At 37.0% G+C, this 23,426-nt stretch overlaps 1 protein-coding gene across 4 annotated transcripts; it reads left to right on the top strand.

The window, feature by feature from the left end:
• st14b (ST14 transmembrane serine protease matriptase b) lies at positions 1-23,230 on the top strand. Of its 4 annotated transcripts, none has more exons than XM_087300328.1 (20): positions 1-63; positions 210-364; positions 1,312-1,468; positions 1,548-1,678; positions 2,147-2,217; positions 4,997-5,178; positions 6,211-6,246; positions 6,326-6,560; positions 6,695-6,837; positions 8,127-8,224; positions 8,305-8,411; positions 11,034-11,167; positions 11,269-11,373; positions 11,472-11,579; positions 11,668-11,784; positions 15,079-15,201; positions 17,494-17,677; positions 17,755-18,026; positions 20,829-20,965; positions 21,063-23,230. In XM_087300328.1, exons 2-20 carry the CDS (start codon positions 272-274, stop codon positions 21,222-21,224), a joined length of 2,595 nt encoding a protein of 864 aa, XP_087156454.1. In that variant the 5' UTR covers positions 1-63; positions 210-271; the 3' UTR covers positions 21,225-23,230.
• The last annotated feature ends 196 nt before the right edge of the window (positions 23,231-23,426 follow it).

Here is a 23,426-nt window from a genome sequence, read left to right as displayed (position 1 = left end):
GTTCTTCAGGAAGTGCTCCTCGGGATGCTTGTGATTCACCTGCAGCTCGAAACTGGGTGGGAAGTAAGACCTTACGTTTTTCATTTATTATGTTTGTTTTCTTTGCAAAACCCACATTGATGGTAACATTAAGAGGTGTATACACTTTCAGTGCTAAAAGATCATGTAAAACGGAATGAAGGGCTAGTTTACGAAAACTTCTCTAACAGACACCTGCGCGCTAGTCCGCGGGTTTCGCTCTACTATACATGTGAGGACAAAGGCCGCCAGCATGACACACGTACGGCAACACGGGGGACCATCGGCCAATTTCACAAAAATGACGAGTGACATGGAGCCACTCAAAGCTGTGAATAAATTTCCGGTATGTTTTACACTACTCTTTGTTTTTTAAATTTTAGTCCGTCGTTTTTGGAGCTATTTTCAGTTATATACAGTAGCTACATGTAAGTGCGTCTTGGGACGTCCTAAAGGCGATACTGTAGAGCTGTTTGTGTTGATAATTTACGCAATTTCATGACTTATTTTTCGGAAATGTTGTTAGAATATATACATAATCAATATAGTTGTGTTATGTTTTAGCTTGTAAACTACTAATAACATACTATTTAAGATTAAAATGTCAAAATTGGTCAAAATAACAAAATCGATGCTGTTTTCAGACATGTTTTTATTTTTTTGTCATATTAATACTAATGTTTTAACTTCAGAAGGGTTAAGAAATTACTCAAATGCATGGCTAATAAATATGTTAAACTGATTTGTCATATATATTTTACATATTTCATATAAATTGTCTTGTATTTGATTTGATTAGATTTGTTTTGCTGTTTTATACTGCTCAACTTATGTTTATGGTACGATTATTGTTGTTATTGTGTTTAAAACTACTTTTGAAAGATTGTTTTGCTGTATGTTTTTAAAAAAATCATCAGGTTATATATAGTAAGATGTAATGTTAGATTGTCAACCACAATTTGCTTTCACTTTACTAAAAATAAGCAGCAGCTCGAGTCACGTGACTCTACATACTCTTGTAGGTACATACTTGACGAGGGAGTGTTGTTGACGCTGATGAGCTAGGTGTTGGTTGAGGATTAGAAAACAGTTGCAACCGCAATATTTTATGTACTCATACCAATGAGTTTGGACATCTTAAGAGGAATAGCCTGTTTTTATGTGGGTGTTTCAAAATTGCATGTTAGTCATGCACAGTTCATTGCTTTCACATTATATTTTGCAGACAGTAACTCATTCTCTAATGTAACAGTGCCAAAATCTCAAGAAGCACGTGTGTGTTTTCTGCTGCAGGATAATGTAACGGAGATCGTTCAGTATGTTCCTGCATCAGATACAAAGAAGGTGCAGAAGAGGAAGGTTACAATCCGTGGAATCGTTACTCTAGGTCTCCCCACGGCACTGGCAATCATTGCATTAATAACAGGACTGCTAGTGTGGCATTTCCATTGTGAGTGATTGTTATCATCAGTGATTCACATGTGAGTGATTTGGATAAAGCAGTAACTCCAGCACGTGCTTTGTTACAGTCAGATATAATGGAAAGGTGCGGAAGATGTTCAGTGGTCATCTGACCATCTCCAGTCAGACGTTCTCTGATGCTTATGAAAACAACAACAGCACCGAATATAAGGAGCTGGCTTTAAAAGTCTCAAAGCAGGTGAGGTGGACAGATTTTATTTAGGATGCTTTGCATGTCAACCTCATTAGTTTTTTTTTTTATTTTTTCCAATAAGTGAACATTGAGCACATAGACACCCCATAACAAAGAATGAGCTGGTGTGATGTTGTTTAGAACAAAATCAACTACAAATTTTTGTAGTTCAGAACTTCTGCTTTCTTTGATTTGAGTATTTTATAGTAGTGCAATTTTAATGATAATATTAATAATAATAATATGAAGAAGAGAATACATTTAGAATTGAAAATAAACTATACACATTCTTTTACTGTTTTCATAAAGCAGTCTCTGTATATAATGCTAAACATGACCTGTGACTTGACTGGAACTAAATTACAAAATTGGTGCAAGTGTCCATAACACTATTATCATTATCAGATGCTTTCTTATCTGCTATTTTCTTTGTGTGTTTATTTTAAAACTTGTGACATTCTACTTTTGTTTCAGCTCAAAAGTATATATGGCCAAGTGCACGTGCTGTCCAGGTACCATGTGGCATCTAGTGTACAGGGTTTCAGGTAATTTTATATAATTTCACCTCATCTAATGCCAGAAAATGATTATGTGGAAGGACAATCAGAAAGGTCAGCAATTCAGTTAATTTCACCACCGTTATCAAAGATGTGATTAACCTAGTATTAACCTCATATTAATTGACTTGTGAAAAGTGGAAGCTTTAGAAAAGAGATTTTCAGCTTGTTATTATTTTAAATTTTTTTTTACTTGTACCTTTAGTATGATTGTAGAATGAGGATTTGTGGATGAAATGTTTAATATTAGAATTTATGCTGCTGAGCTGTTGAATGCTTGATTTCGATTGGTTGATGTACAGTACAATAAATGTGTAATTATTTTCAGGCAAAGCTAAAGTATAGTTCCAGAGTGTTACAATTACAGTTTCATATCTTGGATCATATGCTGCTGGAAGTGGTGTTAGTGAGACCAGCAGGGGGGTGCTCAACGTGCGGTCTGTGTGAATCCTAACGCCTCAGTATATTGATGGGGACTCTATACTGGGATACTAGCTATACAGGTACCTGACTCTTTGTGGTCATTAAAAATCCCAGGATGTCCTTCAAAAAAGAGAAGGGGTTTAATCCCAGCATCCTGGCCAAATTTGCCCTCTGGCCTTTGTCCATCATGGCCTCCTTACCATCCCAATATTATAATTGGCTTCATCACTCTGTCTCCTCTCCACCAATCAGCTTGTGTGTGGAGTGCTATCTGGTGCAATATGGCTGTCGTTGCATCATACAAGCGGATACTGCACGCTAGGGGTGGATGAGGAGATTCGCACCACAAAAAAAAAAAATTGTGTAAAGTGCTTTGAGTGTCCAGAAAAGCAATATATAAAAGTAATGAAATATTATTGTTACTATTAAGTATATTGGCAATTAAAAATGAGCAATTTTTGGCTTTAATTTATTAAAATAAAATGATAATAATAATTAAAAGTAAAGTTCACATAATCTTTTCTCTCTCCTTTACAAATGCACACACAAACTGTACAGACACACTCTCACAGAAACATGTTATATATAACATTTTATACTAGCAAAATGAAAAACAGTCCTGTTCTCCAGTGAAACTTATAGTTTTGCTATTTGTAGAACGTTGTTGAGAGACACACAGACTTCTGTAATTAACTCTCTCTCTCTCTCTCTCTCTCTCTCTCTCTCTCTCTTTCTCTCTCCCTCTCTCCTCTCTCCTTTCTCTTTAATAATTGCAATAATGGCTGAATTAGTCTGCTAAGTATGGCACAAACCTCCATTAATTGCTCAAAAAATCTATTATCAAGAGGTTTGGGATGTGATTTGTCAAATTAGTCTTGCATAAAAACCTTACAATTGTCTTGAAAATTGAAATACAATTAGTTGAGGTGTGGTATTTGTAGTCTTTTATTGTAAAGTAAAAGCGCGCCCAACCTGCTGTTAGTAATTTTAATATAATATTCCAGCAGCCCGCTGTCACTTATGTCAGGACTAACTGATGAAAGTAAATAGTATAAAGCTTATATTTTCATAGGAATGTCTTAAGATTCGATTACCAGTACATGAGGATAACTAAACATTCTGGAAACAAAACCTTCAGTGTTTTATAGGGATGTAACGGTATCAGAATTTCACGGTACGGTAATACCTCGGTATGAATGTCACGGTACGGTATTTATTGAATCATTTACAGGAAAAAAAAACTTTTGAAAATACTCCAAAAAAGTGCCAAAAGTGTCAATGACATACAAATTAGCCATCTATCTGTTAGCTTTGAAACAGGAACTTCAATTTTAATAACAAAAAAATTATTAAACCATGTAAAAAAATAAAGTTTCAATTTAGTATTGTTGAAAACTCATCACATTTAACATTTAATCACTCACTTAGATAGAGATGGGTTTAAAGAAAAATTATCATATAATTATAATCTGGTAAAAGCTGGTATCTCTGGGTTATTTACAATGTCCCCTGCAACAGAAAAAACCCCTCTCATTTGGGACTGAGGTTTCTGGGACAAGAGAGATATGACTTGGCCCATGTTGACAGCAGTGGGGTAACGTTGTGCATTGTCTTTCCCCCACTTGAGAAGACAAGATATAGAGGTCTCTTTGCGGTACAAGTCAATGTCTGCATCAATCTGAACAGTGTGCTGTGTTTCTGCAGTCCCCATGACTGCTATTAGTCGTATTCCCCAACTTGCAGGCACGTGCACACATAGGGCTCAACCTGTGCAGTGCACATGCCCTTTTTAGTCTTGGATAGAAAATGCCCTTCCAAAACGATCAAAAGTGCCCCCGCGACGCGACACAACCTCCGTGTCCAGCCCTTCAGTAGGCGCCCGACAACACCTCTCTTGAGTATGCGCGCTCAACCCCGCCTCGGCGCTTTACAATACGCGCGCCACAACAGCTGATCAGAACGCGCGCGACAGCACCGCTATTCAGCACGCGCGCGGCGACAACACTGCTTTAGGTTCGATCATTTCCATCTTTTTTTCATCTCCGCTACTAGCAGCACACTCCATTTCCGCATTACTGGATCTGTAGCGACAACAGACCGCAAAGGATTATGGCCACGCCGGGGCTGATGGGAAATGAAGTTTCAGCTACCTCCCGTTCCCCTATAGTTTTACCGAGTCATGCGACTTCGGTAATATCGAAAAAAATTAATATTGCGGTATGACGGTATTTACAATACCGTTACATCCCTAGTGTTTTACAACATCACAAATTATAATGACTCATTTAATTCGATGAATTGAATTTTTGTTTACTGAGTTTCTGTTTTTCTTCTTCTTTTGTAGTGAAGGCAATAATAATGGTATTATTGCATATTACTTGTCTGAGTTTAATGTGCGGGAATCCAAAGTATCTGCTTTGGAAGAGGCTATTGCATCCATGGATGACACAGAAAATACCAGGAAAAGCCGAAGAGGGTTCAGTCGCATGACTGACAGCCTCATCATTGATGGCATTACTTCAGGAGGTAAATCTACTACCAAACAGTTTCATGTTACTTGTTTAGGCCTGTCACTTCTTTTAATCCAGCCAGGAACTTCTTAGGGACAAGAAACAAACAATGAAAAAAGGAATAGGGGAATCGTTTTAATCAGTGTTGACTTGTATAAACTTAATTGATTTAATTATCAACATCTATAAGAGCAAAGACAATAAGAGACTTGTTTCAAATTTGTATTTTTCCATCCAATCCACCAAGGAACACCTAACAAATGGCATCACACTAAAATGAAAGGTAGAATCCAACCTAGTTATCTCAGAGGAAGATTGGTTGAATATGTGCTCTGTACAGCCCAACTTCTTCCAGCTCTGGTACTGTGTGTGGAAAGATTTTTGCTGGAGCAATCTTACTAGACACTTTATAAGTAGTTAATATACATGCAAACTTCAGAGAAGGATAGGGGGCAGTGATGGAGGAAATGTGGGGAAGACTTAGCAAACCATTTTTACATATTTTGGAATTGCTCAGCCATTCAGTCATGTTGGCAGGATGTAATGCAAGTTATATAAAATATTTTGGTAACGGATTGGACTTTTTTTTTACAGCAATTTAACTGGGAAATTTTGCAGTGAACTTAATGGTAATAGACTAGTATTTACTTAAAATATTTCTAACAACCAGTAAAAAAAACTGTAACTCGAAAGTGGCCACAACTCTCAAACGCCCTACAAAATCTAAATGGTTGGATATTGTATATAATGTTTGAAATATGGAGATGATGGCTTTTTCTTTAAAACTACAAATGGACAAATACATGCGATATTGGGAGAAATTGATTGTAATTATGCCTTTACACAGTTTAAACTGATTTTTATATGTATTTGTAAATGTGACCTGTAAGGAAATACAGGATGTGATCAGTCAACTGTTCATTTAAGGTACAATGTGTTATTGTAATTTAAAAAATATATATATATTTCTACTTATTTCTTTTCCTTTTTCTTCCTTAAAAAAGAAATAAAGTATAAAAAGTGTTGATTAATATTTTCTGTATTACAGCTGTGGATGCTCGATTAGCTGACCGAAACCTCAAACGTGAGCATAACAAGCATTATTTACTTAATTATTTGCATCTGTTTCTCAGACTCATATTGAGATTTTCTTGACTTTTTAGGGTCCAGTAAGAGGTCGAATCATGCTCATGCAAACCAGACTGACATAATCCGGTCTCCTGGTTTCCCCGATAATTCTTATTCTCCCAACCTTTACACTGAATGGCAGATACGGGCTGACCCAGAGCACAGGGTCAGACTGGAGTTTGACACCCTGGACCTGGAGAAGGATTGTCATAATGACTTCATCAAAGTGTACGACTCATTAGCACCATCAGAGAAGCTAGTCATAACTGAGTGAGTGTTCATAATCTCTCTGTCATCCTCTCTGGGATGCAATGCAGCATCACACGTGTGAGCAATGTCATGTCACACATGTCTGTTTTCATTGTATTTGGAATATGTGGAATCTGATAAATGTGTTTATGTAGGAAATGTGGATACCGCTTACCCAACGAGAAGCTAATATTCATCTCTTCTGGCAATGTCATGCTGGTTACAATGGTGACTAATGAAGAAAAAAACTACCCAGGTTTCAGGGCAATTTACTCACAGATTCCAGCCAAAATTCAAGGTAGAGTATACTAAGTTACCATCAATTGTCATTTAGTGTCTAAAAGTTCACTTTTTGATCAGTTACCTGTCCTGAAACTGCACTGCACATCTCCTTCCAAATACTCCCTTATGAAAAATGTTGAAAAACAAGATTGTATGTGTTGAAAGAAGTCCCTAAAGTCTAAACTGCATATATATGGTGACAAAAATACAGAAATAATCGAATGCCAATCCAAAAAAATTATATATTGGTGAAGTTTTATTCCTTGCCGCTTGTCACTGGCTTGCTTGGTTTGGAACTTGTGGAGCTGCACATCAATGGATTTGCTCTTGACCGTTTGGACTTTCAGCGTTTTAAATTAAACCACACTGAACTGAACTTCAACTCTAAAAACTGGACTGACAGTTTCAGTTTACTAGACATTCTATGTTAAGCTGCTTTGTTACAATCTACATTGTAAAAGCGCTATAGAAATAAAGATGAGCTGAATATATATCATTTATGTCATATATCAATATATGTCATGTATTCCTGTGATTCAAAGATCATTTTTTAACATTACTGCAGTTTTCAGTGTCATGTAATCCTTTAGAAATCATTCTAATATACTGATTTGCTGTTATATTTCTTGATATATTTGTGAAAACGGTTATAACTATTCTTTAATAGACAAAAAGCTCAAATGAATAGGAATTTGAAACATTTTAAATACTAAATGTATATTTTAGAATATCAATTATTTGCAAACTTTCTGAATAAAATAGAAAAATAAATCCCAAACATATGAACCTAATCAGAATCACCAGGTTCTGCAGAAAAGAAAAGAAAAACTAATTAATCTGTGGTAAATGTGAGATTAAAATGTTTTACTCCGACTAAAAGTTCACCATGGATTTAAACTGTGTTTTGTAGTGAAAATCTTCATGAATGAGGTTTGTGAAGAATGAACCTACAAATCTAATGATTTAAAATGTATTTATGTGAGATATGTGTTAAATTAAAGGGATTGTTCAATCAAAAATGAAAATTCTGTCATCATTTTTTTACTCACCGTTTACTTGTTCTAAACCTTAATCAGTCTCTTTCGTCTGTTAAACACAAGAGAGGATGTTTTTATTTCAGAAAGATGGAGACCTGTGACCATTGACCAAAGTATTTCTTTTTCTTACTATGGATATCAATGGTTACAGGCTTTCAGCTATTTCAGCTAACTTATTAAGGTTAGGAACCACTAGGGTGAGTAAATAGAGAGTCAATTCTAATTTCTGCTCAGTATTTGTGTGACATGTTTTTTTCATATTCTTTAGACTGTGGAGGTCGTCTAACAGGTCTCCGTGGTGCCTTCACATCACCTGGATATCCCTCTCATTACCCACCTCAGATTGAGTGTGTCTGGAACATTGAGGTGAAAAAGATTCACTCTACTTTGCTCAATTTCTTACATTAGTCATTTATGTGTCAGTTATTTGATGCTCTGTCTCACAGGTTCCACCGGGAAAGCATATCAAGGTGAAGTTTGACAAGTTCTCTATACACAGTCCTGAACAGAACATCATCAACTGCCCCACAGACTACCTGGAGCTCAACTACAGGTTAGACAGAAGTGTCTTTCATTTAAAGTCTTTATTTACACAGAAAAAATATTACTGACTGTTATAAATAAAGTAAAGTTATAAATATAAATAAGTTAATAATTTACGCACCATTATTTGAAAGTTTGGATAAAATAATAGATTCATTCAACAAGATTACATTAAATTAGTAAATAATACACTAATAATTCTGTTCTTTTGAACATTCTGTTCATGAACTAATTCTGAATAATTGTGTCATGTTTCCACAAAAATATTGAGCAACACAGATGTATTCAGCAATGGTTAAATAAATAAGCCACCAAATCATCATTTGAGCGCTGATGTCAAGATGCTGGAAATTCAGTTCAGAAAATTTATTTTGTCACAGGAATATATCATATTTTAAATGTTTATATATTGTATATATTCACATAGAAAACAATTATTTATTTATTCATTCATTCATTTTCTTTTCGGCTTAGTCCATTTATTAATCAGAGGTTGCCACAGAAGAATGAACCGCCAACTAGAGATCTGCGCGGGACTAAATTTTGAATCATGCTCCCGCCCGCACTCGCCAGGTTTTAGCCCGAACCCGACCGCTCCCACTTATATAAAGCATTTGTTGTCCCGCTGCCCGCCCCGCCCCGTTTTCTACCCGCCGTGCCCGAGCGGGGGGAGAACAAAACCAAAAATCACCCAGCTATACAGTCCAGACAGCCTATAACAAGCTGTCTTTATAAACACACACACACACACAAAGCACCAAGCACACATACACAGAAAAAAGCTCTCTCTCTCTCATTCGCGCGCACTAACATACACACATAAGCACCAAGCACACACACAGACAAAGCTCTCTCTCTCATTTGCGCGCGCGCACTAACACACACACACACACACAAGCACCAAGCACACACACAGGCAAAGCTCTCTCTCATTCACACACACACACACCTCTCTCATTCGCGCGTGCGCACACATAAACACACACACAGCAACAAACAAGCTAAACACAGCATCGCGCCATTTCATTTACACACATACATAGGCGTGCTTGCTCGGGAGTCGGGAGCGATATTGCTAGACAGCCCGCTCCCGTCCCAAATTAAACCCGTTACCAACCGCTCCCGCAATTTATTCGGAAATCTATTGCAGACCTCTACCGCCAACTTATCCAGCATATGTTTATGCAGCGAATGCCCTTCCAGCTGCAATCCATCACTGGAAACACCCATACACTCTCAATCACACACATACACTACAAACAATTTAGCCTTCCCAATTTTTCCTCTGGGTGTTCCAGTTTCCCCCACAAGTCCAAAGACATGTGGTATAGGTGAATCGGGTAAGCTAAACACTCTGAGCAGTCCTTCCTTCTTATTTGCGTCTAATATACCCCAGTTTGTCACGGGGGCATGAATGAAATGTTCATGAGTCAAAGTGAGACTGCAGTTAAAGAGAACTGCAGTTAAAGTCAGCCAAAATTACTGGAAACTCTTACATAAAAGCACTTCACGTAAACACCTTAATTACATTATTGTCTATTAAGGCAAATAACTAGATTACAGAAGTCCATGTATGCGTAGTCAGTATATCTTCGAAGTAAGTGAAAGATCCAGAAGGGCATCCTGCTGATTTGATTCAGAAGGGCACTTTTTTTGCCAGACGGCTCAGAGGTCAGGTTTACATTCGCGCTAAAATATCAAGGTGAAAGTCATCATAGCTAGCGTAGAATAGACCCATCTCCCAACCCAACTTTGAGAATAGATTAACGCCGATATTTTTTTTTATTGTCCGATAAAAATAACACAGCACGTTAACGCCGATTGGCCCACCACTACTACTTATCCAGTGTTGCTTTAAGTAAAACTGAAACTAATACTAAATGACTAATACTAAAAAGAATAATTGTTGATTTCGTTCCAACTGCAATGAAATGTGTCTAAAAGAGATGTGATGTAGCACTGTTGCAGCTGGTTTGGTAAAAAAATACATTTTGTTATATATATATATATATATATATATATACACATACATACATACATACATACATACATACATATATATATATATATATATATATATATATATATATATATATATATATATATATATATATATATGCATTTTTTCTCTTAACTTTTAAGACACAATGTAAGAGTTTTTATCTCACTGTCCCCAATCGTTTGAATATTAGTGTAGATTTGCTAGCTACACTGTAAAAAATATATACTTGCAGTTGCAGTGTACTTTGCAGCTTTTTTTTTTTTAATTTGGTGATTCATTTTATATTTTTCTCCAATTTTTGTTTTTAAATGTTTTTATTTTTCTTTATTTATGCTTTTGAATTGCATAATGGGACCTTGATATTTTTTCCTCAACAACTTTGAACCTAATAACAGTATATTACAATACAAAAACCTTTTAATAAGCTGCATTCATTTAGCTGCATACATTCATTAAATTATTTCAAATTACTAAAATGTCAATAAAAGTTACTTTGTTAAATGGCAGAGTTGAATATTCAGCATCAAAAATCAACAGAGTAGAGATTAAGTTTTCACAATGCAAAATAGAAACTGTTCATTTAGATATTTTTCTACAGTGTACAGATTAAAACATTTTCCATTGTTTTAGGATATGTGGAGAGAAGCCACCTAAAACTGTGTACACAGTCAAATCAAACCAATTAACAGTAAAATTCAATTCTGACCGTTCCTATGTGAGTGAAGGATTTTCTGCAGAGTTTGAGGCCTTTGAACCCACCAATCGTGAGTAGAATCATGTTTTTTTAAAGGGGTTGTTTATGTTCTAAGCCAGTCCACATGCTAAAAAATAACTCCTGTCACTAAAAAATGTCACCTTTCCACAGCCTGTCCTGGAAGGTTTGAGTGTGACAATGATCTGTGTATTTCATCTGACCAGCATTGTGATGGGTACAATGACTGTGGTGATATGAGTGATGAGAGAGGCTGCAGTAAGTTTATATCATCATTTCTTGAACACATGGACGTTTTAGTTAAGGTACTGAGCATATTAATGATGTTGCTTTTTTTTCTTTACCCATGCATCCAGTGTGTAATGAGACTCAAATCCAATGCAAGAATGGCTTCTGTAAGCCCAGCTTCTGGGGCTGTGATGGGGTGAATGACTGTGGAGATAACACTGATGAGGAAAACTGTGGTAGGGATAAAAGGAGCTCTCAAATCAGGAAATACAGCGCAAGTGTAATGGAGACAGCTTCAGGTTGTTCATTCGATCTTGTCTGCAGGGAATTGCAAAACTTGGGAGTTCAGGTGTCGAAGTGGCCGCTGCATCTCAGCACAGAAGCAGTGCAATGGCTACAACGACTGTGGCGATGGTTCTGATGAATCTCGGTGTGCGAAATGTAAGGAAAAAAATTATTGAATCAAAGGTATTTTGCTGTTAGCTGCATTACCTGGGGCCTCATGTACAAAGACTTGCGTTGAATCTATACTAAAACATTGCGTTTGTGCAAAGCTGTAAATGTGCGTACGCAGTAAAAAATTCAGATGTATAAAACACTGTTTATGCGGAATCACATGCATATTCTCTTTGTACATCTGAATTAATGTGAAACTGAGCGCACGTGCACGAATGCAAAACCCCTCCCTGCCTCCTCCCCCTAATAAATATGGTAATGACTCTACTTTAACAGAACCAAAGGAAAAAGCAATGGCAAAAGCAAGCAAAAAGAGAAGCTTTGAACAGAATGGGAATTGGAGGTGCTCGTTTCAGAGGTAGACCAGAGAAAAACTGTGTTATTTGCATCTTTGTCCTCTGGTATAAATAACAAAAGGAAAAAAAATAGAATGGTAGAGTTTAGTTGACGCGGTTAATGCAGTGGGGTCTGAACATCGCACTGTGTGTGAATTAAAAAAGAAATGGTTCGATGTAAAGGTGTCAAATTTTATAGTGTCTATTTAGGCAAATGGCACACCTTGTTGGAATGAGTTGAGTGACCCACCCATCACCGTTTGATTGACAGAAACAACATAACTAAAGAGTGCGGCCAACAGCAGCGTGAGTGGTGTACTGTAGCTCGTAAAGCGCATCGCAACATGTTGTTTGACACGTTCGATTATGAACTCGGTTTGAATCCAGCGTCCGATGAACTCATTCTTCTTTCTCCACTACATATCAGATCTTCCCAACTCTTGATCCTGAGGAAGACAAGTAGGAATCATGAGTAAGTGTGTGTATTATGTTAAGCGCATTGGAGCATCTCATATTATTTGCACATTTATTAAATGGAAATGTTTCCAATTCACGTATGCAAATTCGTCTTCAGATGGCACCTGCGATGTGCGTGCAGTAGATCGCTCCGATTAGATTGGGAAAACCGGCGATCGATGCAAATTGCGCTTTAATGTTTGGCTTGTCGACTGCATAGTATGGAAACCTTATATACCTGCTAGACATGCAGATGATCCCATCCCTCACAGCTACCATTGCACAGCTCAAAGACATTTTGTAGTGTGCAATTTAACATACTTGCCTCTAGGAATCGCCAATGGAAATAAAACAAACAAACAAACAATAAATGCACATACGCCAGGCATGATGTTGGCGTAGACCAACGCACATTCTCACGTTCATTTCATCGTTAGTAAATCCAAACATGAGCGTGAAATCTGGTCCGTCCCTGGGGCCTCATGTATCAACGCTGCGTACGCACAAAAACTTTGCGTACGCCAGGTTTCACGCTCAGAATCGCTCACGTTTGGATTGACTAACAATGAACTGAACGTGGGAATGTGCGCAGGTTCACGGCAGCTTTCTGGCAGGCGTACGCACATTTTTTGTGCGTGTCTGTTTTATTTCCATTGGCGACTCCTAGAGGCAGTTGTGTTAAATTCTTCTCTACAAAGTGTCTGATCCTTGCAATGGCAGCTGTATGAGACGGGTTCATATAGTAGGTATGTAAGATTTCCATACCATACAGTTGACCAGCTAAACATTAAAGCACAATTTGCAGCGGTCGCCTGTTTTCCCAATGTAATCTGAGCAATCTACTGCACACACATTGCTATAAAGACACTATCTGAAGATAAATTTGCATGCGTGAATCAGAAACATTTCCATTCAATAAATGTGCAAATAAAATTTGATGCACAAACTTATTAATGATTCCTACTTGTCTTTCTCGTGATAAATAGTGGGCAAAATCTGATATGTAGCGGGAAAAAAAAGAAGAAAGAATTCATCAGACGCTGGATTCGAACCGAGTTTGTGCTCGATCATGTCAGTACATGATCATATGCTTCTTATGAGGTGCGCCACTGAGACTGCTAAGGGTACTGCAACATTTTACAGATATAAACCACACTATTTCTTTTTTAAATGCACTTTTTTAAATGCGATGTTCAGACCCAACTGTGTTAACCGTATCAGCTAAATTCTCCCACTCTATTTTTTTCTTTTGTTGTTAATTCCGGAGAACAAACTTGCAAATAACACCGCTTTTCTCCGTTCTACCTCCGAAAGCAGCACCTCCAATTCACATTCTGTTCAAAGTTTCTCTTTTTGTTTGATTTTGCCGTTGCTTTTTCGTTGGGTTTTGCCATTAGCATAGTCATTAGCATATTCATACGGGGGAGGAGGCAGGGAGGGGTTTTGCGCTCGTGCATGTTGCGCTCAGTTTCACGTTCATTCGGATGTACAAAAGAATATGCGTGAGATTCGGCGTACGCAGTGTTTCATACATCTGAAATTTTTTCTGCGTACGCACATTTACAGCTTTGTGCGTACGCAATGTTTTAGTAAGATTTCCACGCAAGTCTTCGTACATGAGGCCCCTGGTCTGTTCAGCACTTTGTCCCTGTTTGACCTTAGTTTATCCTTTTATATATAAGGCAATATAGTAATAGTATTTTTGCCTAATTATAAGACTCAATGGGAGTGAAAGCACATCATAAATTGAAAGACTTTTTTTTTACTTTTTAGGAAAATAATATCTAATCTTCTATCTATATTTTTTTCAGTAGCATTTTCACAAATTTTGTTCATTTTACTGGACAAAAAAAAAATCTTCTTAATCCTATACTGATACATTCATTTTAAAAATGCTGAAAATGTTTTATAATAGACCTGAAAGCATCTGAGGATATCTCTTAATCATTTTATAAATGGTTTTACAGCAATATAAATAAATATGCTTTATTATATATATTATGCATATCAGAAATTTTAGTTATGCTGATTTAGTTGACATCTAATGTGATAAATCATAAATTATCTGAATCAAATCATGTAGACAAATGGAAATATTATGCAATTATTTATTTTTATGTGAATTATTGTCCATGTGTTCACAGCAGGGAAAGTTTTTACAAAAACTGTGTATTTTTCCTTAACAACAATGTTGATTTGATGACCTTGAACAGAACTGCAAATCATTAGAAAAAGCAATAAATCTGTAAAATATTCCACCAGTTTGCATTTCTTCCTACATAAAACCTGGCTCTTCAGAATAGTGCTGCAGGTTTTTGTGTCATCTAGTGGTTAATAGGTAAATAAAATCAATTCATCTTTTCTTTAGTCCTATTTCACTGTGCGTTTAGCTTTTTAGTTAACCAGCACTGAATTGACTCTTATAGGTTAAAAAATATTCCCGATGCCAACATAAGCAGTTACTGACTTGCTTTTCTTTTATATCCAGCTATAGCTGTTCACTGTTCCGATTCCACCTATAAGTGCAAGAATAAGCAGTGCATTAGCAAGCTGAACCCCATGTGTGATGGAGAGACTGACTGTGTGGACGGTTCAGATGAAGCCGAGTGTAGTAAGTCCAGAATCTTTGGGGAATTATGTGGCATATGTTGTTTCATAATCAGGCCCATAGCCAGCCTGTTCTTTTTTTCTCAAAAAGTGGACCTATTCGCAGTTATTCAAGGTTCAAATTCTGCATTTTAGTGACATTTTAAGCACTAATTTGTGCTGGATAAGCTTGTCGGATGGTTGTCATTAGCACACTTTTTGATGCAACAAAATACTTTCTACATTTTTGTCAAAGTGCTCACCATACTTTTTTTTGTTTTCAAAAATGTATGTTTATTTACAAATGTTCATTTAAACTGTAAATTATTACAATTGTACATGTAATGTAATGAGATTAGAATTTTTGAAAAATGAAAAAAATACTTTATTATCATCTATTAAAAAAACAACAAAAAAAACAAACAAACAACAACAAAAATGGGAATTTATTAAAGCTTATTTTAAATTAAAAACTGTAGTCTATAAGGAAACAACAAACTGGCCAGCTCATTTCCTCAGTGAGAAATTGTTCATTTAAATAATAAAATCCTTCTTTTATTGGTTCTTTTATTGGTTATTCTTCTTAAAGCCTTCTTCTATTTGTTATTTTCACAATTTATCATGGTATACTGTCAAAAATGGGACTAATGAGCTCATATAGGGGCCAAATTCTGGACTTCGTCAGAAGGTGGTTCGTCTTTCTAAACACTTAAATCCCCCTGGCTATGCCTGATCATTAATATTTGATCAAATATAGACATAAGAAACATGTAAAAAGTATTTTATGCACATCAGGGCTGCACTGATTTAAGAAAAAGACTATAAATACAGTCATTTATTGAGATATTCTTATTCATTTTTTATTTTATTTTGGGTTAGTCCCTTTATTAATCAAGGTTTTCCACAGCAGTATCACCAACTTATCCAGCATATGTTTTACGCAGTGGATGCCATTCCAGTTGGAACCCATCACTGGGAAACACTCATACACTCTCATTCACACACATACACTACTGTCAACTTAGCTCACCCAATTCACCATAGCTTATGTCTTTGAACTGCGGGGGAAACTGGAGCACCCAGAGGAAACCTACGCAAACACTGGGAGAAAGTGCTGTGGTGCGGTGAGTAGCACTATCGCCTCACAGCAAGAAGATCGCTGGTTCGAACCTCAGCTGGGTCAGTTGGCATTTTTGTGTGGAGTTTGCATGTTGCATCCCGAGGAAACCCACGTGAACACTTGGAGAACATGCAAACTCCACACAGAAATGCTAACTCACCCATTCGAGACTCGAACCAGCGACATACTTGCTGTGAGGTGAGAGCGCTACCCAAAGCGCCACCGCGCCACCCATAACTGTTTTCATTTTTCAAAATGAAGAGTGCAAAACATAGAACATGGTGAACACAGAACAGGTAAATAGCCGTAAAACAGAAACACAACAGGAATTTTGATAAAACAGCAATGGCATTCAGAATAGCATTTATAGTTTGTAACATTCATAGTCATAATGATAATACTACAAATAATAATAGTAATAATATCAATAATAATAGTTAAGTTGTGGAACGATGGCTCAGTGGTTAGCACTGTCGCCTCACAGCAAGAAGGTTGCTGGTTCAAGTCCCGGCTGGGTCAGTTGGCCTTTCTGTGTGAAGTTTGTTTGTTCTCCCTGTGTTCGCGTGGGTTTCCTTAGGATGCTCCGATTTCCCCCACAGTCCAAGCACATGCCCTTTAGGTGAATTGAATAAACTAAATTACCTGTAGTGTGGCGACCCCTAATGAATAAAGTGACTTAGCCAAAGAAAAATAAATAAATGAATTACTTATCAATTATAATAAATAAAATAATTATAATGATTATGTCGATGATGTAATAACCGTAGTAATAAAGAAAATGACACATTCCCAACAAATACCACATATATCCTACACTGTAAAAATGTTGCTCACTTCAATTTTCAAGTTAAACCAAGTTTTAAACAAGTTAAAAGTTAAAATTTTCCAAAGCAAGATAAAGCAATGTAAAAACTTGCATTGTTTTATAGTATGTAATTTTATGGTGTCACTGTCAGTAATCACTTTTCTTCCTCCATCTTCCTTCACCTTCTCATTCATTAATCTATGAAAAACATTTTTGGGGAATTTTCTATTTTAACATGTTCATTTATTCTTGCAGTTTTCAGCATCTTCATCTCAGTGTTCAGTATACATGAGATCTCATGAATTTCAAGAAACATGTATTTTTGGTCAACATTACAAAGTTAAGACTTCTGTATTTCTGATGTGGTTCATGATGTTTATGTTATTTTGTAGAATGTGGGAAGAAGCCTCCCAAGTCCACTCGTATTATCGGTGGAAAAGACTCAGATGAGGGAGAATGGCCCTGGCAGGTCAGCCTCCACATGAAGACGCAAGGTCATGTGTGTGGTGCGTCTGTTATCAGTAACAGCTGGCTGGTCACTGCTGCTCACTGCGTGCAAGATAATGATCAATTCAGGTGAGTTCTAATCTGCTTTGGCTTTCTCCTTCCCTCCTGAGCTGATTCTGAATGGCTTTTTTTTTTTTTTTTGCTAGATATTCACAGGCCGACCAGTGGGAGGTCTATCTAGGCCTACACAACCAGGGCGAGACTAGTAAATCTACACAAAGAAGTGTGTTGCGCATCATTCCTCACCCTCAGTATGATCACTCGAGCTACGACAATGACATCGCTCTAATGGAGCTGGACAGTGCTGTGACTCTGAATCAGAACATCTGGCCCATCTGCTTACCTGATCCCACACATTACTTCCCAGCCGGAAAATCTGTGTGGATCACTGGCTGGGGCAAGTTAAGAGAGGGAAGCGGTAAGTTGAGTAACATAAACCTTAATTACCATTTCAGTTTGAAGTTGATAAGGTTCTTTTATGTATTTGGAAGAAGTTTGACTTATTTGATACAGCATAAGTAGCCATTCAGAGTTTTTATTATTCATTTTTAATGAGATTTTTTATGTATTTTTATTTACTGATATGGTACTCATTAGCTACTGACAATATCGATAAGCTGAGACGTTCCTTTTCTAATTCAGTTTATTCTGCATTGTCAGTAGCTTATGCTATGGGTGTCATATAAAATTGCCATTTTGAAACAAACACATTAAAATGCCATGTTGCAACAACCACAAGGCTAATAAGTGAAGGAAAAATTTCAGTAGAATCTAAAACTGCAAGATGTCAAAATCAAGTTATACACTAAATACCCACATGAACACTTGAGCCCACAAGCACTGTCACATTCTGGTAAGTTGGCCCAGCATAAACCAATACAGCCAGGAGGCTGTGGCAGCCAAACGGAGATGAGCCAATATAAACAAATCAAGCATAAATCAAGCATGGTCTATGAACAGGCTTACAAAATAAAAGAGCTGGCATTGCTGACGCTGGAAAAATGCAATACAACAGTATGTAATACAGGGCTCCCTACACTATGGCAGGTTAAGCTCTTACCTGCATCAACACACCATTCTAGAAGTTTTTAATATGCCATAAATACAGTGACTATGTTTACATGGACATTCATTCAATCATTCATTCATTTTCTTGTCGGCTTAGTCCCTTTATTAATCCGGGGTCGCCACAGCGGAATGAACCGCCAACTTATCCAGCATATTTTTACGTAGCGAATGCTCTTCCAGCCGCAACCCATCTCCGAGAATCATCCACACACACATTCACACACACTCATACACTACGGACAATTTAGCCTACCCAATTCACCTGTACCACATATCTTTTGACTGTGGGGGAAATCGGAGCACCCGGAGGAAACTCATGCGAACGCAGGGAGAACATGCAAACTCCACACAGAAACGCCAACTGAGCCGAGGATCGACCCAGCGACCTTCTTGCTGTGAGGCGACAGCACTACCTACTGCGCCACTGCGTCACCTTTTACATGGACATCAGTAATCTAATTATTTGCTTTAATCTAATTAAGAGAATAATAAGACTAAAGTGTTAACATAAGTTGCTTTTTGAATGTTACTTTCATGATTGCGTTTTACATGTTATAGCATGTAATTCGATTAACATAATTGCGTCACCTCGCTATCCGCATTTTCTCCAGAGTTTCATGTGATTTCGGGTGTTTCATTTTTAAAGTGTCGACTTTAACTGCAGTTTGGCACTTCCACTTTCATTCACAAATATTTCATGCATGCCCCCGTTACAAACGAGATATTGGATGCAGCTATGAACTTTATTTATATGTCCATTTAGATTTGTATGAAAAATATAGTAGACTATTTGTAAAAGTAATACAAACACTGTTTGATAATAATTTTTTTATTTTTAATTTTAACACTGATAAACGTTACATTCTTTTATAAAATCACAGCTTGTGTACTTTCTCTTTTTTTAACTTATGAAATTAACACATTTGTGAAAATGACAACAATTATTGCACTATTGGAATTTATTGCTACCTAAATTACCAACAATTATAGATGTTAACAAATATCATTAAATTAACAGTTATGAAAAACAATCTGAGCTAGCTATTTACTCTACTGAGTGAAGCCTGCAGCCACTGCTCTGTAAAGTCACTTTTTAAAAATTGCTAAAAGTAGCCAAATGAATGATAAAAATTGCTAAACTTGTTGCTAGGTGCTTTTTGAAAAAAAAGTTGCTAGGGTAGAATGAAAAGGTGTCTGTGGTATGCACTGACTCGGTAGGTGCAAAGAGTGTCAAACAGCCGTGTGTGTGTGTGTGTGTGTGTGTGTGTGTGTGTGTGTGTGTGTGTGTGTGTGTGTGTGTGTGTGTGGACTATCCTGTCGCAAAAGGCGGCGAAAAGTCCTACATGATGGTAATTGTACGAGTAAGGTGTTTACATGTCTACACTTCAATAATGTGTCTAAAATCGGCATACTCTACATGTCTTAATTCGATTTCCCTTTAGTTCGATTATGACCTTAATCTGATCAAATTATTCAAAAATCGCTGTTTACATGATAGACTCTTAATCAGAGTATTGTCTTAATCGCATTAATATCTAATTATTTGTGTCCATGGTGTCCACGTACTCATTGATGCTTTAGTTATTCCAGTTGCCGAATTTTTTGGTATTTATCTTCAAGAAATCACTGAAGGCAACGCTATCTCGTTATTATAACCATATAATGTGACAATAAGCTCATTGCTGTGTATTTACACCATGGCCTTATCTATGTAAACAAACAAAAACAACATTACCATTATAGACACTGTAAAAAGGTCATTCTCAGCCACTAGACTTTTCTGACTGGGTATTCGAGTGTCATCAAGTCACAGATATGAACGTGAGTTGTGGAACTACTATACAGGAGTTATTACTATGGATTATAGATGGTGAAATTTAGCTGGGGTTTTTTAATCTTTTTTATATATAAGACTGTTGTTGGAGACCCCTAAAACCAAATTATGACCCTTTTTAATGCATAATAGGGGCTCTTTATGTGTGCCCAAACTCTTAACCTGTCTTAATCTGTATTATACTGAGACATGTCCAAATAATGAGAGAAATATTTACAAACTCAGGTTTGCACTGCTTATCTTTAATCACAAATGCTGATGCAACAAGAGCTTGATATTGTTAGTAAGCTAAAAAAAAAAGTGTTTTCCCCGCTCTAGATGCAGTGCCGTCAGTGTTGCAGAAGGCTGAGGTGCGCATTATTAACAGCACTGTGTGCAGCAAGCTGATGGATGATGGGATTACTCCTCACATGATCTGTGCAGGTGTATTGAGCGGAGGTGTTGATGCCTGCCAGGTAACCAAAACATCTTCTGCTATTTTTACATTCAGATACCGTACACTGTCCTTATGTTTTGTCAGTAATACAGACATATTCTTCATCCCCCTGCCAGGGTGACTCCGGCGGTCCAATGTCGTCCATTGAGGGCAATGGGCGCATGTTTCTTGCGGGAGTGGTGAGTTGGGGAGATGGTTGCGGTCGCAGGAACAGACCCGGTGTCTACACACGGGTCACAGATTACCGCAGCTGGATCAGAGAGATCACAGGGATATAAAGCCACAATGGTGACAAGAAAAGGCCTATAGAACAGCTTTCTGTATTAAGGGGATGATTTATTGTAAATGGAAAAGGTGCATTTACACAAAAATAAGCTTTTTTAAAAACATTGTTTAAAATTGTATTTGATGTTTTTTATTTACTGAAAATAAATTAGATAAAGCAAAATGGCTTTAAATAGTTCTTGAAGGAAGACATTTGACACTGTTAAGGTACAAAGTATCTTATCACTGTAGTGGTACCTTCATGGATCAGATTTTAACCTTTGATGAAGGTACAATATTGTATCTGCAGGTTTTAAAAACCAAATGTATATTTTGGTTTCCCATTGGTACAAATCATGTCTTTAACGGTACAAACTGCAATGGTATACGTTTGTTTCTCTGTCTTAAGGTTCAATTCTGTCCCATGAAAAGGTACTGCCCCAGTGACAAGGGTTTGTACCTTCTTTGGTACAACATTGTACCATTTTTTATGAGGGTGTAAGTATATATGGCTTTCCTCTTCCTTCATTCCTTCATTAATTGTCCTTCATCTTAGTCCCTTTATTAATCAGGGATCACCACAGTGGAATGAACTGCCAACTTATCCAGCAAATGTTTTACACCGCAGATGCCCTTCCAGCTGCAACCCAATATTAATTTATTTTATTTATCTATACCACATGTCTTTAAACTGTGGGGGAAACCGGAGCACCCGGAGGAAACCCATGTGAACACGTGGAGAACATGCAAACTCACACATAACTGCCATCTAACCCAGCCGGGACTTGAATCAGTGACCTTTGTGCTGTGAGGCAACAGTGTTAACCACTGAGCCAAAATGGTGCCTCGCATTTTGTAGTAAGTTGATATATTAATTTATAAAAATGTATTAACAGTTTTTGAGACCTCCGCTAACTGTCATAAGTGCACCTACAAGAGACTACTTCTGTCAGGTAATTTACAGGTGACACACAGTGCATGTGTTACGTGTACATCCTATGCACCACCGTTGGCATTATAAAGTTTCAGTTAAGTTATAATGAGCTGTTTCTTCTCCAATCTTTATCTGTTTCTGTGTGTGTTACGTACTTTTGTATTTGTGGACTGTTGATTATGAGCTCTTTCTGCAGAGGAAAAGTATTTTTGCTGCATTGCTTCAGAAAGTCATTACAACTTCAGTGCTTCTCAGGGATTTTGCAGTCTATCTGTTAATGGACGTTGTGGGTCTATTTTTGTCTGTATTAGTCTGTAGCACCTATGAACAAATATAGTTCATTCATTCATTTTCCTTCGGCTTAATTACTTATGCATCAAGGGTCCCCACAGTGATATAAACCACCAACTATTTCAGCATATGTTTTACGCAGCGAATGCCCTTCCAGCCACAACCGAGTACTTAGAAACAGCTATACACTCTCACATTCACACATGCACTCATACACTACAGCCAATTTTACCCAATTTACTTATACTGCTTGTCTTTGCACCCAGAGGAACACAGAGAGAAAAGAGAGAAAATACAAGTGCCAACTGGCCCAGCCGGGACTTGAACCAGTGACCTTCTTGCTGTGAGGTGACAGTGCTAACCACTGAGCCACCGTGCCGCCACAAATATAGTTTACCAGTCCAAATGTTTAAATAGTAAAAATAGTTTTAGATGATACTTTTATATAAACTGCTGATGACCTGCCTGGTTGTCATTTTAAGCTTTGCTTATACCGTAAGTGTATTTGGTGAAAATATATATGTGTGTGAATATGGTAGAAACCATTGAAATTTAGAAAAATGAAAATGTCTTCTTGTTTTGTTCAAATTCTTTTGTTTAGATTTTATTTTTGTCATTTTGTTCACACAGTCTATTGTTTAACTGTCATTTGTGTCTGTGATGTTTTGATATTTTTTATTTTTGTCAGTTTTATTTTTGGCATTCCCATTATGTGCCTTGATACTTCCGAGGGTTCTTGTTAAACACCAAAAGAAATTCTGATTATGAATTTTCGAATAAATTGATAGAATAGAATCTGTGTGTGTGTGTGTGTGTGTGTGTGTGTGAGTGTGTGTGTGTGTGTGTGTGTGTGTGTGTGTGTGTGTGTGTGTGTGTGTGTGTGTGTGTGTGTGTGTGTGTGTGTTTTGCAAATGTCACAGATTAACACAAAAATAAAGACAAGAAGAGAATATAAAATGGTACAGTATAAATGTCTGAACATGATTGAGGA

Source organism: Danio rerio, chromosome 21 (assembly GCF_052040795.2).
Source record: "Danio rerio strain M-AB ecotype USA chromosome 21, GRCz13ab, whole genome shotgun sequence".
Lineage (NCBI taxonomy): Eukaryota > Metazoa > Chordata > Actinopteri > Cypriniformes > Danionidae > Danio > Danio rerio.
The sequence above is the reverse complement of the archived record's forward strand: the minus strand, read 5'-3'. Positions and strand labels throughout refer to the sequence as shown.

Excerpts from the sequence above, each read along its gene's own strand:
- st14b (XM_087300328.1), top strand. The coding sequence starts at position 272 with ATGACACACGTACGGCAACACGGGGGACCATCGGCCAATTTCACAAAA. Across the intron at positions 365-1,311 it reads AAGCTGTGAATAAATTTCCG|GATAATGTAACGGAGATCGT; the intron begins GTATGTTTTACA and ends TTTCTGCTGCAG. Across the intron at positions 15,202-17,493 it reads TTCAGATGAAGCCGAGTGTA|AATGTGGGAAGAAGCCTCCC; the intron begins GTAAGTCCAGAA and ends GTTATTTTGTAG.